Here is a 14,746-nt window from a genome sequence, read left to right as displayed (position 1 = left end):
CAAAATGAGCAATGCTGTTAAATATATATATATATATATTTTAACAGAGAAAATAGTCGCTGGTCAGTAGTATGTACTAACCATTATTATCATCATTCCCATCTATCTACAAAGAAATGGAGGATCATATTGATTAAATCATACAGAGAAAGAAAGATCAGATTTTACACCCATTTCTACCTAAGTCTAACACTTGTGTTCCTTCTCTGTTCTGGATTGTCCCCATTTAAGATCAGAATGTAAGACCAGGAAAATTTGAATCTAGTCTGTGAATAACCATCAAACTATGTTAAAATTAATTTTAGAGGGCCTCCCCTGGTGGTGCAGCGGTTGAGTGCTGGGCTGTGAGGCTGCCTGCAGCCTCTGCAGCGCCAGTTTGTTCCCCAGCCGCCGGCGAGGGTCCCACAAAAAAAACAAAAACAAAAACAAAACAAAAAACAAAAAAACACAAAAAAAAACAATTAATTTTAGAAATTGAAGATAATGCACTGAATGGTTTCAAGAAAAAGTAATAAACCTATTATAATTTTTTAAACTCAAACCATTTTAAATGAATTTCATGTTTCAATAGGTAGGATGATCATTTATTACCAAATGTTCTCACTGTATCTTTAGAACATTTATAGGCTCTTTATTATTATAATAAATATCATCAATGAAATAATGAATGAGGTATAGATAATTAGGAAAAAGGATATCATTAATCCCAAATTTCAGATTTATTACTCTAATATTGTAAAAAGTATTGTTCATATAGCCATATTCAGTATCAAGCTGCTTTATAAGTTACTTTATCCCAATTAACAATAAAACAATATAATTGCTTCCTTTCCCTAAGGCATTAAATAATAACAAAGCTATTAAGTACTGGATTGGCTACATATGCTATAATTTATTTGACTGTTTCTTATTCTTGAACTAGCCAATTTAATTATGCACCATCATTTAAAAATAATTGAGTGAAAAACCTTATAAATTAATATTCCTAGCTATAATTGCTAAGGAAAAGACTACAGAAGCTTCCTTTTAGATTGTACATGCATTTTTCCAATTCTCTATTAAAAAATGAAATTGTGGAAATTCAGGCTGACTCTCAGATAAACAGAATTATTTTTTATTGTAAGTCCACCTAAAATATTACATAAGATACATCTTTAGGGGCCTCCCTGGTGGCGCAAGGGGTTAAGACGCAACCTATGAAGCTATCTGCAGCCTCTGCAGCACGAGTTTAATCCCAGCCAGGGAGATACCCACATGGCACAGCAGACCTCTCCTGTCTCGCCTGCTGCTCCACTCAGCAGTGTATTTCAGTCAGTCTGCCTGTTCTGCTCCCTACTCTGTCTCTGGTGAGTTGTCTCACCCCTGCATCTCTGGCCTGTACCCCCATTCTTGTATGCATAAATTAATAAATCTTTAAAAAAAAGATACACCTTTAAAAATTGTAAAGTATAAATTTAACTGGGCCAGTCTTATTTTTATTCATTTAAAACAACATCCATAATTGTGATTTTGAGCAACAATACAGAATCTAAGAAAGGAGAATGAAGCAGAATATTGCTTTGGTAATGATGTATCACCTGGAATGACAGGAATTTGCAGAGGGAGGCAGGAGTGCTCAATGCTGGAGTCTGCTCTTACCTGATCCCCACAGCTGGGTGCACTGGTCCTGCAGTGTGGGGCAAGACCCCTTGAGGCAGTAGCCCTTTCCATTTTGGCAAGGGAAGCCATTGATCCGGAATCGATCATCAGGGCAAATACCAGATTTACCATCACACATTTCTGGCAGGTCACACTCATCTTTTGCTGGTCTGCACACTGCACCAGCCTTTTTAAACTGTAGGGGAATAAAGAAGGAGAGTAATCTATATTCCACCCAACCTCTCAAATTATTAATACATAATGTTTTCCCTTTGGTCTTTGACAATCATTCCATTCCAATCATTCTATCATTCTACCCAAATTTACATTTGCTTTGTATAAACTAAAGCTATCTTACAATATCACTTCTTTGACTTTAACCAAGGCTGTTAAATCTTTAAGGCAATCAATATTTCTGAATGTGTAGTACCAACACTACAGAAACGTCAATGAGAAGAGTGCAGAAAACCAAGCAACATCTTAAATGCAAAGAAGGAAGTTATTACTCTTTTTGTTGACTCCGTCTTTGCAAGATTTTCTTGGAGATTTAAACCTACAATTTCAGAGATTTATTGACGTGAATCTTCTGTATTAACAAAGATAAGTTTACATATGCCCAGTCAGCATGCTCTGGAAACTTTCCCAGGCATCACATTTCCTAACCCCGAGTTCTTTTTATTGTATATTTGACTATTTCTTTCTAACTCACTTCTTCCTATGGAATAATTTATCATGAGAGAGTCATTTGATATATTAATTCAATTGCAATTTATTACTACAAGCTATATCTTTATATCATTAGAGCAATCTTAGAACAAATTGTAATTTGAAAGTGAATTTGAAGAGAACTGTGTGTACACTGGAAGCATCTCTTTCCCTATTTGGAGAAATCAAACATGCTCTCATATGGGAAAAAATGAAGAAAAGAAAAAATTCAATATATTTATACTGGTGACCCAGAAGAAAATCTAAATTTGAATTGGAGCTTATGAGATCCTCCAAATGCAATGGCCACTGCCTTGGTCAGATTCACCTTCATCAGCTGTCACACAGACCATGCTTATACCTTCTGTTCTGTCTTTGTTCTCGCTTTCAGCCTTCTCATTTGGATTTTTTTTCTTTCTCTGTATACCTATTTTAAATCTGTTTATTGCTTTCAGACTAAGTAAGAAATCTCACGTTTCATGAAGTTTCTTTTGACTTCTTTAATGCAAATTGCTGCTCCTGTTTTCTGCATGTAATAGGAAAAGAGCCTAGAATTCAAATTTAGAAGATACAGGTTTGAATCTTGCTCTAGTGGCAGGTATTTATCTTTAGAAAGCAAATTTAATCCCTCTGAAAATCCATTTCCTACTCTAATATCTTCTGTATGAGGTTTATTGTGAAATTTAAGTGAGAATATATGTGGAGGGCATGAAACAAAACTCATACTATTGACCTGGGAATTTAATCACTTATTTTCTTCTGTTCAAGTGTGCATATCATTGTCCTAATGGAATAAGTTCTTTGAGGTCAAAGACTGCTTTTATCTAACAATAGCTTTTAATAAGCACTTGTTGAATTATAACTAAGTTCTCAGATTTTCTTCTTTTGGCCTCCTGTATTTCTTTCCTCTCCCTCTGACATTGAAAAAAAAAAATTCTATCCCAAACACGGCCCATAACCTGGGATACCATCTGCATACTTACACATTCATCCCACAGTTACTAATGTATAAAATTCTGTACTAACTGAAGAAAAATCATTCCTTTGCTTTTAGGAGTCCAAGAAAAAAAATTCCATTGAGAAAATAACACAGCATTCTCATTTAATATTCTTAGCCTAAGAATTTCATCCTGAGGTGACTTTAAAAGTTGAAGGTAGGGAGCCCCCTCATTATTTAAAAATAAGTTTTTCCATTAAACATATCAAAGAATTTGCAATCACTGCTATATGATTTGGTTTAAGAAGCCAGATGGCATGAGGAGCAGAAGAGGTTGGGAAGACTGACATGGACTTTGGGGCCACTCTTATGTGGAATTTACTATTGAGTAGTGGCTCTGTTGTTTAGTAGATTTTCTGTTCTGTACTTTGCTCCTTCAAAAGAAAAATGATATGATAATATTTTCCTCAAGGGGTTGTGGGAGGATCAAATAGGCTATGTCTGTAAAGCACTAAGTGAGGGCTGGATTAGTGGATAGCGCAATTTCATAGACAGAAAAATATTGCTTTGCTTATTTCATTAAATACAATCCCTGAGCTTTAAAATACAGAAAAAATCCAGGGCCATCATAAATAAGATAGAATGAAACAGTAATCTTACCTGACATTTCCCACAGCATTCTCCCAGTGCACACTGAAAATGTGCTTTGACTTTGCATGTTTTTGCATCACAGCAAATGTTGGTACATTCCTAAGAAATATCAGAAACAAATTAAAATGTGGGATTTCTTTTTGGCCTCCTTTTAGCACAAATCTTAACATAATTTATGCATCTCACAGACCTTACAGCTTGAAAAAAAATCAGGAAAATAAAAGATGAAACACAGTATAACATTTAAAAAAAAACTAAGATTTTAGAAAAACTGGTGGTTGGTTTATCATTTATCTATATTCTACTTATATTCTTCTTATATCCTTTAAAAAAAAATTGAACATCTTTTCTAATGCCCCTAGTCTTCCTTAGTAACACTGGAAATGATCTCATTTTGGTAAAATATGAGAGAAAGCAGAAGGAAAAAAAAGAGCTTTTTAAAAATAAAATTTGTCTAAATGTTAAAACATAGTTCAACTCATCAGTTTTGTACCCACCCAACAGTTAATGTAATCTCTAGAACATGTACTGAAAATCTATAGTTCTTTATTTTTGACATTTAAATTAACTCTGTGTAAAGTAATACACTCTGCCTTGCTTTCCCTCCCTTATATCCAAAGAATCAGCCACTTGAACTAAGGCATTGGGAAAACTCATACTTGAGAATCTTCCCATTTAGATCCCCATAGAGAAGAACCATGATGAAACTTACAAAGTTTTAGGGTTAATACAGCTGATTTTATTTAAAATATAAGTGAAATATATACTTATAAGGAAGGTTATTCTTCCTCATTGGTTGAATAAATTTGTAATACCATTTTGAAATTACTAAAAGGTCACTCCACTGAGGCTTGAGTATTGCTCACATTAAGTGTTTATAAGATGGGGCAGGGCCTCCTCTGGTGGTGCAGCAGTTGAGCGCTGGGTTGCAAAGCTGCCTGCAGCCTCTGCAGCGCAGGTTAGATCCCCCGCCACCGGAGGAGGGTACCATATGGCCTGTTCTGCTCCCTGCTCTGACTCTGGTGAATTCTCTCACCTTCCCGTGCTTCTGACTGTACCCAGTGCTTGTATAAATAAATAAATACATAAATCTTTTTAAAAAATAAGATGGGGCAAATGGCCCATTCAGAATCCCAGCACCCTGTGAACAGGTTGGGATCAGGAAAGGCACTTCTGATAACAATTCCTGATTCCTGAAGCAGTAAGAGAAGGCTACTGCCCAGGGCAGGGTCTGGGACTCAGAAACAACCACACCTGATGACAGTTGTGACTCCTCCTCCTGCCAGGCCAGTGATCTTGGGCAAGTAGTCTCCATTCTGAGCACCGTCACCCAGCTGTGCTGAGATTAACTGCTCAGTAGGTGCAGGAGCACAGAAGCTTGGATTATTTCTTGGATGATGAGTAGAATTTATAGATAGGGGTTGGGGAAGGAACCCAGGGAAATTAAGAAGGTCTGTTAAGCCATTCATGTTTCATTTTTGGAAAGCAGGCCTGACAAATACCTACAGGTGAACATAATCAATACAATATCTTCTTGGCAATTGAAAAACTAGATCTTTTTCAAAAGGACTTGGTACCTCGGGGGTCCCACAGTCACAGTCTTCTCCCATTTCTACCAACTGGTTCCCACAGATTGGAGTAGATATGATATCTGTAGGCAATGGAACATTGAAGAGGCAATTTGATAATTTATCTTCAAAGAACTTGTCATAGCTAACACGGCTGCAAGAGCTAAAGTCCGTAGGTATATAGTAGCTGTGAAGATAAGCAAAGACAAAGCGGAGCACATCAGAGCAACGTCAGATATTTGACATGATACACCCGATCTTGCCCCAGAGCTCAATCAAACCCACTGAGCTCACGAAAGCATGAGCTCTTTTGTGTGCCTGGGTGGACACAAACTTAAAGAGCAAATATGGCATATCTCAAGGTCATATTCAGAATGTTATTTAATAAAATAAAAATGCTTCTAACTTACCCAGAAAATGTACTCAACTTTATGTTGTTTTGGTTGTGATATCTTAAAGGTAGTAAAATTGCAATTATTACATGTCTAACAATTAATAATCATTAATTAATAATTCCTTCTTATGGACACAATATCTTTTTATACAAATAAAGATGAAGTCTAAAAATGAAGTAACATTTAGGAACCATAACCTGAGAGATGAAAGAGTTATATACTCTTCTTTGCGAAGAGCATGGGAGACTAACGAGTGATTTCAGAGAGGGAAATACAAAAGAGGGAATTAATATATCAAAGTATGATGGGACTTATTTTTTTCCTTTTTTTTTGTTGAGTTACCATTGTTGTACACCATTATATGTGTTAGGAGTACAGGTTCACATTTATTCAAATATGTGTTATCATACCACACCCACCACTGAAGTACTAATAGCCTTCCACCCACAATCCATTGAACCCCCTCTATCATTTGCTCATACCCCCCTTTCCTTTTGGTAACCTTAGTTCTTTTGTCAGAATTCAGGGATTTGTTTTGGTTTTGTTTGATCTGTTTGTTTTTGTTTCTTTGTATTCCACATATGACTAAAATCATTCAGGATTTGTCTTTCCCCTTCTGACTTATCTCACGTAGAACAATCTCAAGTTCTATCCATGTCAAAATGTCAAGATTTCTTCTTTTTTGTTGCTGAATAGTATTCCACTGTGTATATATGCCATATCTTCTATATCTTTGATGGGCACTTAAGTTGTTTCCATAAATTGACTTGTAACTAGTGCCACAATGAACACAGAACTGTGTGTATCTTTTTGAATTAGTATTTTCACATTCTTCAGATAGATGCCTAGAAATAGAATCACTGGCTCTTATGTTAGCTCTAAGTTTAAATTATTTGAGGAACCTTAACACAGTTTTCCATAGAGGCTGCATCAATTTACATTCCCACAGAATGTAAAATCTGTGTAAATTCTCCACATTCTGACCAACACTCGTTGATTCTTGTCTTTTTGAATATAAAGGCCATTCTCACAGCTGTGAAATGGTATCTCATGATTTTGATTTTCATGTGCCTGATAAGTGATGATGAGCATTTTCTCATGAGCCTGTTGGCCACTTGTACACTTTCTTTGGAGAAGTGTCTATTTAGATCTTCTGCCCATTTTTTGATTAGGTTATTCATTTTGTTGTTGTTGTATGCATTTTGAGGGATTTTGAGAAATAATATTCCCTACCAATTTTGTGAAGGCATGTCAGAAATGTGTAAACTCTTTATAGACTCTTCATCACTTATGAGAAATTTCTCCTTTAATTAGGTTTTTCTCATAGAACTTTTTTCCCTACTATAAATTCATTCTGAATTTATTGAAAATTTGTTAAATTCTAATGCTTTTCTGAAGCCAGGTTTATTATAAGATGAAAACAAGATGACAAGTTATCTCAACAACATGAAACAATAGCTTAAACTGTATCTTAGTTAATAATAATGTTTCATATAGATGAGATATAAGGTGACTTGGTATAGACACAATCATGACTATGCCCCGACACTGCTACTTAGTAATTTAAAAGCCTAAACATGTTGTTGAAGGTGACACAGAAGCCCATATCACAGCCCAGGTGAATCCAAAACAGGGATAAATAGCATGTTCCCATAAGGGCTCACCTTAATGCTTTGTCCATAACACATATTGTAGAAGGGCATTTGCAAACATAGGAGTCATGAAACATTCCAAAGTTATGGCCCATTTCATGGGCCATTGTCCCTGCAACTCTAAGCATGTTGTCACTGTGGTCCTAAGGATAAGAACAAAGAAACAGATACTTTGGCTTGCAAACTGAATTAACACTCAGGATATAACTAAATATTTTTTCTGTCATGCAGTAGAAGGACTAATTTTAGCTTCAGCCTTCTCATTCTATACTAAAAAATTCACTCTGGAAAAGTTATACTAGATAGAAACATTTTCTAAGAAAGAAGAGTGTTTAAGATAAAGTGAAGGTAAACATAAAACTATTTTTTAAGACTTTAAAATGCACTGTAAAAAAATGAGCAACCACAAACTGTACATTTATGTTGCATGTAAAATTAAACATATGAAGATAGTGCAAAGGATGCAAGGGAGTAGTCAGAGGTGTACTCTTAAAAGTCCTTACTCTACATGTGAAGCAGTTTAATATTATTACAAGGTAAGCAGACAAGCAGAAAAGTATAATAAACTCTATAAAATAACAAAACAAATGTAAATATTAATAAAAAGCTAATAATGGAGAAAAATGAAATTATTTTTAAATACTCAATCCAACCTAAAGACAGAAATCATAGACTATATCGAAGATTTTTACTCCAACAATATCAATACTTATTTACAAGCAAATGATTTAATTATACCTAGAAAAGAGATTGTCAGATTAGATGGAATAGTAAAATCCAAATACCTGCTGTCTACTAGCAACTTTAGCCAGAAATTGCTGGAGCAACTATACTATTAAGCAAAGTAGATCTCAAATAGGAATGTTTCAGGGAGGAAAAAGGAAGGAAATAATAAGTGGATTAATTCTCCAACAGACATGATAACTCTGTGTATTCACTTAACAACAGCACTTCAAAATATATGCAGTGAAAACTTACAGAACTGAAGAAAGAAGCAAACAAATCCACAATTATACTTGGATACTTAACCACGTTCTTTGCATAAAGATTTAAAAAAAAACCTGTGTATTTTTTGATAACAGACATTCCATTTAACAACATCAGAAAATATGTATTTTCCAGATTTTTATGCAACATTGACTAAGAACAAACCTCAAAAAAAAATTAAAATACTTCAATTCTATTCAATGTTTTCAGACTGTTAGGGACAAACGTGCCTTCCCTAGATTCATATATTCAAGCTCTAGTCTCTAGTCCTCTATGACCACATTTAGAAACAGGGCTTTTAAAGAGGTAATTAAGGTTAAAAAAGTCAGAATGGTGGGGGCCTTATCCAGTAAGACTGCTATTCTTACTAGAAAAGGAAGAGACACCAGCAATGTATAAGGACAGAAAAAAAAAGCCATGTCAGGTTCCAGCAAAAAGGTAGCCAATTGTGAGTTAAAGAGTGAGAGATCTCAGAAGAAACACATGCAGATACCTTGAACTTGAATTTACAACTCCAGAATTGTGAGAAAATATGTTTATGTTGCTTATAACAGTATGTGGTATTTTATAGCAGCCCTAACAAATGAATATGCAGACTGTGATAGAAATAAACAACAATAACAGAAGAATCAATAATAGAAAAATTCAATATACAGCAAACAAGAAATTCAATAATCAAGAGCAGAAATCAAAGAAATTGAAAACAGGAAGAACAGAGAAAGCATGAGGCAAAACATGTTTAAGATCAATAAAATTGATAAATTCTTAACCTTAACCAGATTAACCATGAAAAATAAGATGCAAATTACTCTTATCATGAGTAAGAGAGGGAACATCACTACAGTTTCTACAGATAGTGAAGGCATAATAGAGGCATATCATCAACAAACATGTCAACTTAAATGAAATGGAAAACTTTCGTTAAAGACACAAGCTATCAAGATTTACTCAAAGAAGAGGTAGGTATCCTGCAGAGTCCTTTATTGAGTGAAGATTGAATATGTAGTTGAAAATCTTTTCATGTCAGGTTTATACAGTCTTACTAATAAATTGCATTAAACATTTTAGGAAAGACTAATACTGATTTTCTTCAAATGTTGAAAAAAATTGAAGAGTTGGGAAGACATAATTTTACTTGACCAGATTTATGCTGATAGTTACCCTAATAGCAATATCTGAAAAAGTAAATACAGGCAAAGACAGCTATAGACACAAAATCCTTGTGATACTAGCATGTTGAATCCAGCAATATATTATGACCATGTTGGGTTTATTCCAGATATGCAAGATTGATTCAGGATTTGAAATTAATCAATATTATTTACCATGTCAGTAGACTAAAGGAGAAAAACTACATGATCTTCTCAACAGATTCAGAAAACAAAAGCAACGTTTGTTAGATTGGGATTGTAGAATCAAATGTTTCCAAACCAACCTGAACAATGCCGACAGAATGGTAAGGAGAACACATTGTAGACATGAAAGCCAGACCCACAGTGGTTCCAGAGAGTTTTGTTGCACTGCAATAATGAAATTGATACAATAAATTATGATTCAAATATATATTTTCCATAGACAATTCATTCAAAATTCTAAATAATGAGCAGAGAAACTCACATTGTGAATCACCACTTTGGTATTCCCTTCAGTTCTGTAATTAGCAGGAGGGATTTTTCTTTAATGCAGTGATTCTCATATCAGCAGAAAACCAACTGCCTGAATGTTTGGTTTTAATATTTTTATATCTCTCATTCATAATTACATTTTTCATTGTGGAATCCATCCCTTGTCAAAAAATAAAGTGTGTTTTTGTGCTAATAAATATCTTATTTTGATAATTAGTATTGCCCCATATGCTTTTTTTTAATTTATATTTTCTTCATATAACTTTATATCCATTTACTTTTTGGTTTCCTTTAGCGTTTTTAGCTACAGAAGGATACAGAGTTAGGTCCATTCTGAAAGTATTCTGTTATTGAAGCGTTTATAATATTGAAATATTTGTCCTATTCAAGAATATCTTGAACTATTTACATTTATTTACATAGATAATGTTGGCCCAAGGTAATTTAATTTCATTGTTTGGTTTTGCTTTGTTTTGGTTTCAATTTGTAATGATCCCATGAACTTTTCTTTATTATTATTCTCTCTGTTGAATATCCTGGCCTTGGTTTACCTGCAGGAAGTTACATATTAAATTCTCATAGTAGATGTACTTACATAAAATTTGAACCCATATTTTCCCACTTATCAATATCAAAGATGGAGAGTATTGATTTTGTAATGCAAAAAGAGGAAATTAGAGACCTTCATTTTCATTCCTTATGGGGTTTTCAGATATCTGCTATTCTGAAATTATACTTTTATATTTATATATTTTACTTTCATATTTTTATGTATTGTAATATTATATATCTTCTATTTTATACAAAATTTTTTAAAGATTGTTGTATTTCTATCTCCTTTTAAAATGATATTGCGAAGTTATTTACACTTAAGACTGTATTTGCCCAGTTCTAATTCTCACTACTAAAAAATCTATCCCATTCTGGAGTTAACTAATTTGGTTCCTCTTCATTATGTCTAGGAGCCTTTTGTTTATTTGTCAGGTGAATGGTAAGACTTGCAATATATAATTTGGAGGGACAATTTTTTCCTGCTATTTAATATTTAATGATTTTATTTATTGTGTTTATTCTGGTTTATATAGGGCATCTACACTTGAGGTTGGATTGCTATTTTTTTATCCTCTCCATGTGTTCCCTTGTCTATAATCTTCATCACTCTACCCTATTACTTCACACTATGGAATACACCACAATTTGAGCATGATTCTGGATCCAGTTTGGTAAGAACTGAACTTCCTTACTTCTTTCTAACCAGGAGACCTTAGAAAATAACTAAGCCTATCCAGAAAAGTGACCTCTTTCTTGGGGGGGTCCTTGAGTCTTGAACTTACATTTCCAAATTAAAGAACTGTAGCGGCTAGTCTTCAAAGAAAGTGCCCAATCAGCTTACCTTGCAGTAGTCACACCCTATGAAAGGATTCCCTTTGGGTCTGGGTTGATTCAGTGACACTCTCTTGATGAGTAAAATAGTCTAAAAATGACACTGATTTTTAAGATTTGACCATAGCAAGCCTTGAAGCTTTCTCCTGGATCAAATTTTAGAAGGCTTTTCATGGGGAAAGCTAGTCACCTTGCAGTAAGTCCAAACCCCCTGACACTGCCAGTTAGGAAGAATTCCAAGTTAGCCTCATGAAAGTTTCCATATAGAAAAAGATGACCAACCAGCCCCCTTGCTCCTGCCTTATCATGCAAAATATTAGACATGTAAGTGATGAAGGCTTATTTTAAGTCAGGGATTTGGGGCTGATTTGTTATGCAATGATATATAAGCAGCACAGAATATTACTTCTCACAAACCTAGTCCATTTATTTCCCAGGCCACCCACAGTTTTCTTAGGAAGTGAAACTCAATTAATTTTAAGTACTCTTTGTTGCTTTCATTGGCAAACTATGCAGCAAATTTGTCTTGATATCTTTGGAAGCTTATGCTCAGAACTCTTGTGTAATTTATAGTCATTAATTTCCTTCCCTTTTTTAAACTAGCCATTCTAGCAGGATGGTAGAGATGTGAAGTTGGAATATAAAATTCAATTTTATTTCTATCCTAAAAGTTTGTCAGCTAATGCAAAGCTAAATGAGTTATTGAATCTAAATCCCCATTATTTAAGCCTGTCTTTCCTTTCTGTATCATCAATAAAAACAGAAATGTTCTTATAAGTCATTGTTAAATTATTATCTTATAGACCATATTAAACATAAACCAAATGAGTACTTTCAATATTTTAATCCTCTAACTGTAAAAGACTTTCTATTATCTTACACCCTGAGATATCACTTGCTTTGCTAAAACTTTGAAAAGTTTCTACACTAAATACCACACGTAGTACAATATATACATACGTTATTAACTGAGCAATATCGTGGCGCTTTCTTCTGGGGAGCACACTCCCCCTCCATTTAGAAAAATTTTCCAAGGTGGAGCTTGCATTTCGGGTTATCTTTATTTTATCCTTATCATTCCAGATTTCCATCCCAACTAAGGCCACATGAGTGTTGAGCTTTTTATAAAGCTGTCCAAAGAGAATCAAAGGCAAAGCTATGACTCATGTAGTGATGTTACCTTTTAATACAGTTAATTTGCTTTCTATTTTCAACCTTACTTATAACAGCACTTTACATACGCTTACAGTTTTCATACGCTTATGAAACAGAAGTTTCTATAGCATCCCCATCCTTAGGCAGGGCAGGCACTCTTAGATATTTTAGGTTTGTAACCCCCCCTTTTTTTGAACAAAGATCCTATGAAAACATACTTTTCCTGCTTGTACCACAACACATAATTTTCAATTAATACTCCATGACTGTGATCTTAAATATGTTTGTTCATATGCACTTTTAAGAGTCATAATATTTCTGAATTAGCAAGGTTGACCCAGTGCTGATATGCACATTAGAAAAATAACATTATGTGTAAAATTCCTACATCTGAGAACCACACAAAAGGAACCAGCCCTCTAATTCTGAAACTTGAACAGAACCAAATTATCTATACTGCATATAGGACAAATTTTAGAATAATGAATTATGCTTAAAAGATAACAGAGCTACTTAAAAATAAAAGTTTAAATCGCTACATTAGTTGTTAAAATGCAAAGAGCACAAACTTATAGATTTAAGAAGAATAGGGTAGGGATTCCAATGTACAGAATTGTAATAGTAATTAATTACACTATATTACATACTTATAAATTACTGAGAGCGTAAATCTTAAATGCTCTCCCCATACATACAAAAAAAAGGTAATTATGTGGCATGATGGAGGTGTTGACCATTTAGCAGTATGTAGTGTAACAAAAGGTATACAATGTATACCTTAAACTTACATAAAATTATATGCCAATTATATCTCAATAAAACTTGGGGTCAGGGAGAGAGGACCCTGCACAGTGGCTGGTCTTTACATATGCCAACATTTTGTTGAGAAAACCAAAGCTTTTTAAGTAGCTTAGAAAACAATGAAAGTATTGAGAAATGAGATTATCAAAATTGAAGTAAAAAGCTAACCAGATTAGACGTCTTCCCTGCATTTTCCCCTCAACTTGTTCCTTTCTGACTGTTTTAATCACCTGACATAACTCCAATCCCGGTTAAATCTACCCCTTCCTAGACCTCCCCTGTCCCAGGTCCCAGCACAGACAGCTGAGTCCATGCCCACTGCCTTGATTTGAAGGCTTGACTACTAACCTCAAGGGTCCTTACCATTTTCCAGGAAATGCACTGCATTCCAAAATGCATCCACTCTTGGTAGTCTACACATACTTTTGGTAGTCACTACTCTTTCTTAGGAATTCTGACACTCCACTTAAAACCCTCAATTTGAAAAGATGTCTGTTCCAAATTTACGGAGAGCATAGAAGTGACCAGAAGAGAACTTCTACAAACTCCCACCAGCAGCCTCGTAACAGACTCCACCTGCTTGGACACATGTCTCCCCTTCTTTACTGCAGAAGGAATATCTGTGAGCCTAAGGCTGACGTCTCTCATGCACAATATTGTCTCTCTCTCTCCCCAGATGGAGGAAATTATTCCAGCAATTCCTCCATCTTTCCTGTATGGGCAGTGCTCAACCTTGCATGGAATCATTCCCGTCAGCATAAAATGGATGACCCATGGTGGTAGGGGCAGTGGGTTAGGGGAGGAATTTCTCTAAGACCCTTCTCCTACCTATTACCCCCTTTTCTGCTTCCCCTTATTGCAAACTTCTGGAAAGAATGTCCTCAAGTCACTGTCTCCGATTCTATCTCTCACATCCTCTCTGCACTCAGCCATGTCTTTGCTCTTATGCTCCATGGAAATTTGCTTCATCCAGGTAACAATAATGTTTCCTTTGTTAAATTCAGTGGCCAGATGCAGTCCTCAGAAGCATCTAATATCACTGAACATTCTTCCCCTTGACAGATTTCTGTTTCAAGCAATTTCCAAATTAGACTCAATTCTGCCTTTCCTCCTGTACACTGCTTACCTCTTGGTCTCTGTCTGTCTCTCCCCCAGTCTGACCTCACCTCCAAGAAAAACTCCAATGATTCTCCTTGGGTTTCTTGTTTACTTATCTGCACCCTCCCCATTGGTGATCTACCCCAGTGCT

At 34.9% G+C, this 14,746-nt stretch overlaps 1 protein-coding gene across 1 annotated transcript in view; it reads right to left on the bottom strand.

The window, feature by feature from the left end:
• ADAM28 (ADAM metallopeptidase domain 28) overlaps positions 1-14,746 on the bottom strand; it is a 312,744-nt gene that overhangs the window by 12,992 nt on the left and 285,006 nt on the right. The window contains exons 13-18 of the mRNA XM_054690295.1: positions 12,502-12,671; positions 9,969-10,053; positions 7,559-7,689; positions 5,509-5,686; positions 3,941-4,030; positions 1,639-1,834 (exon numbers count right to left, since the gene is read on the bottom strand). Coding sequence (XP_054546270.1) covers positions 1,639-1,834; positions 3,941-4,030; positions 5,509-5,686; positions 7,559-7,689; positions 9,969-10,053; positions 12,502-12,671 — 850 coding nt within the window. The remainder of the gene's footprint in view (positions 1-1,638; positions 1,835-3,940; positions 4,031-5,508; positions 5,687-7,558; positions 7,690-9,968; positions 10,054-12,501; positions 12,672-14,746) is intronic.

This window comes from Talpa occidentalis, unplaced genomic scaffold, assembly GCF_014898055.3.
Source record: "Talpa occidentalis isolate TD23 unplaced genomic scaffold, MPIMG_talOcc4v2.1 talOcc4.8, whole genome shotgun sequence".
In the NCBI taxonomy this organism is placed as follows: domain Eukaryota; kingdom Metazoa; phylum Chordata; class Mammalia; order Eulipotyphla; family Talpidae; genus Talpa; species Talpa occidentalis.
Note: the sequence above shows the minus strand (reverse complement) of the source record. Positions and strands in the feature narration are given on the sequence as shown.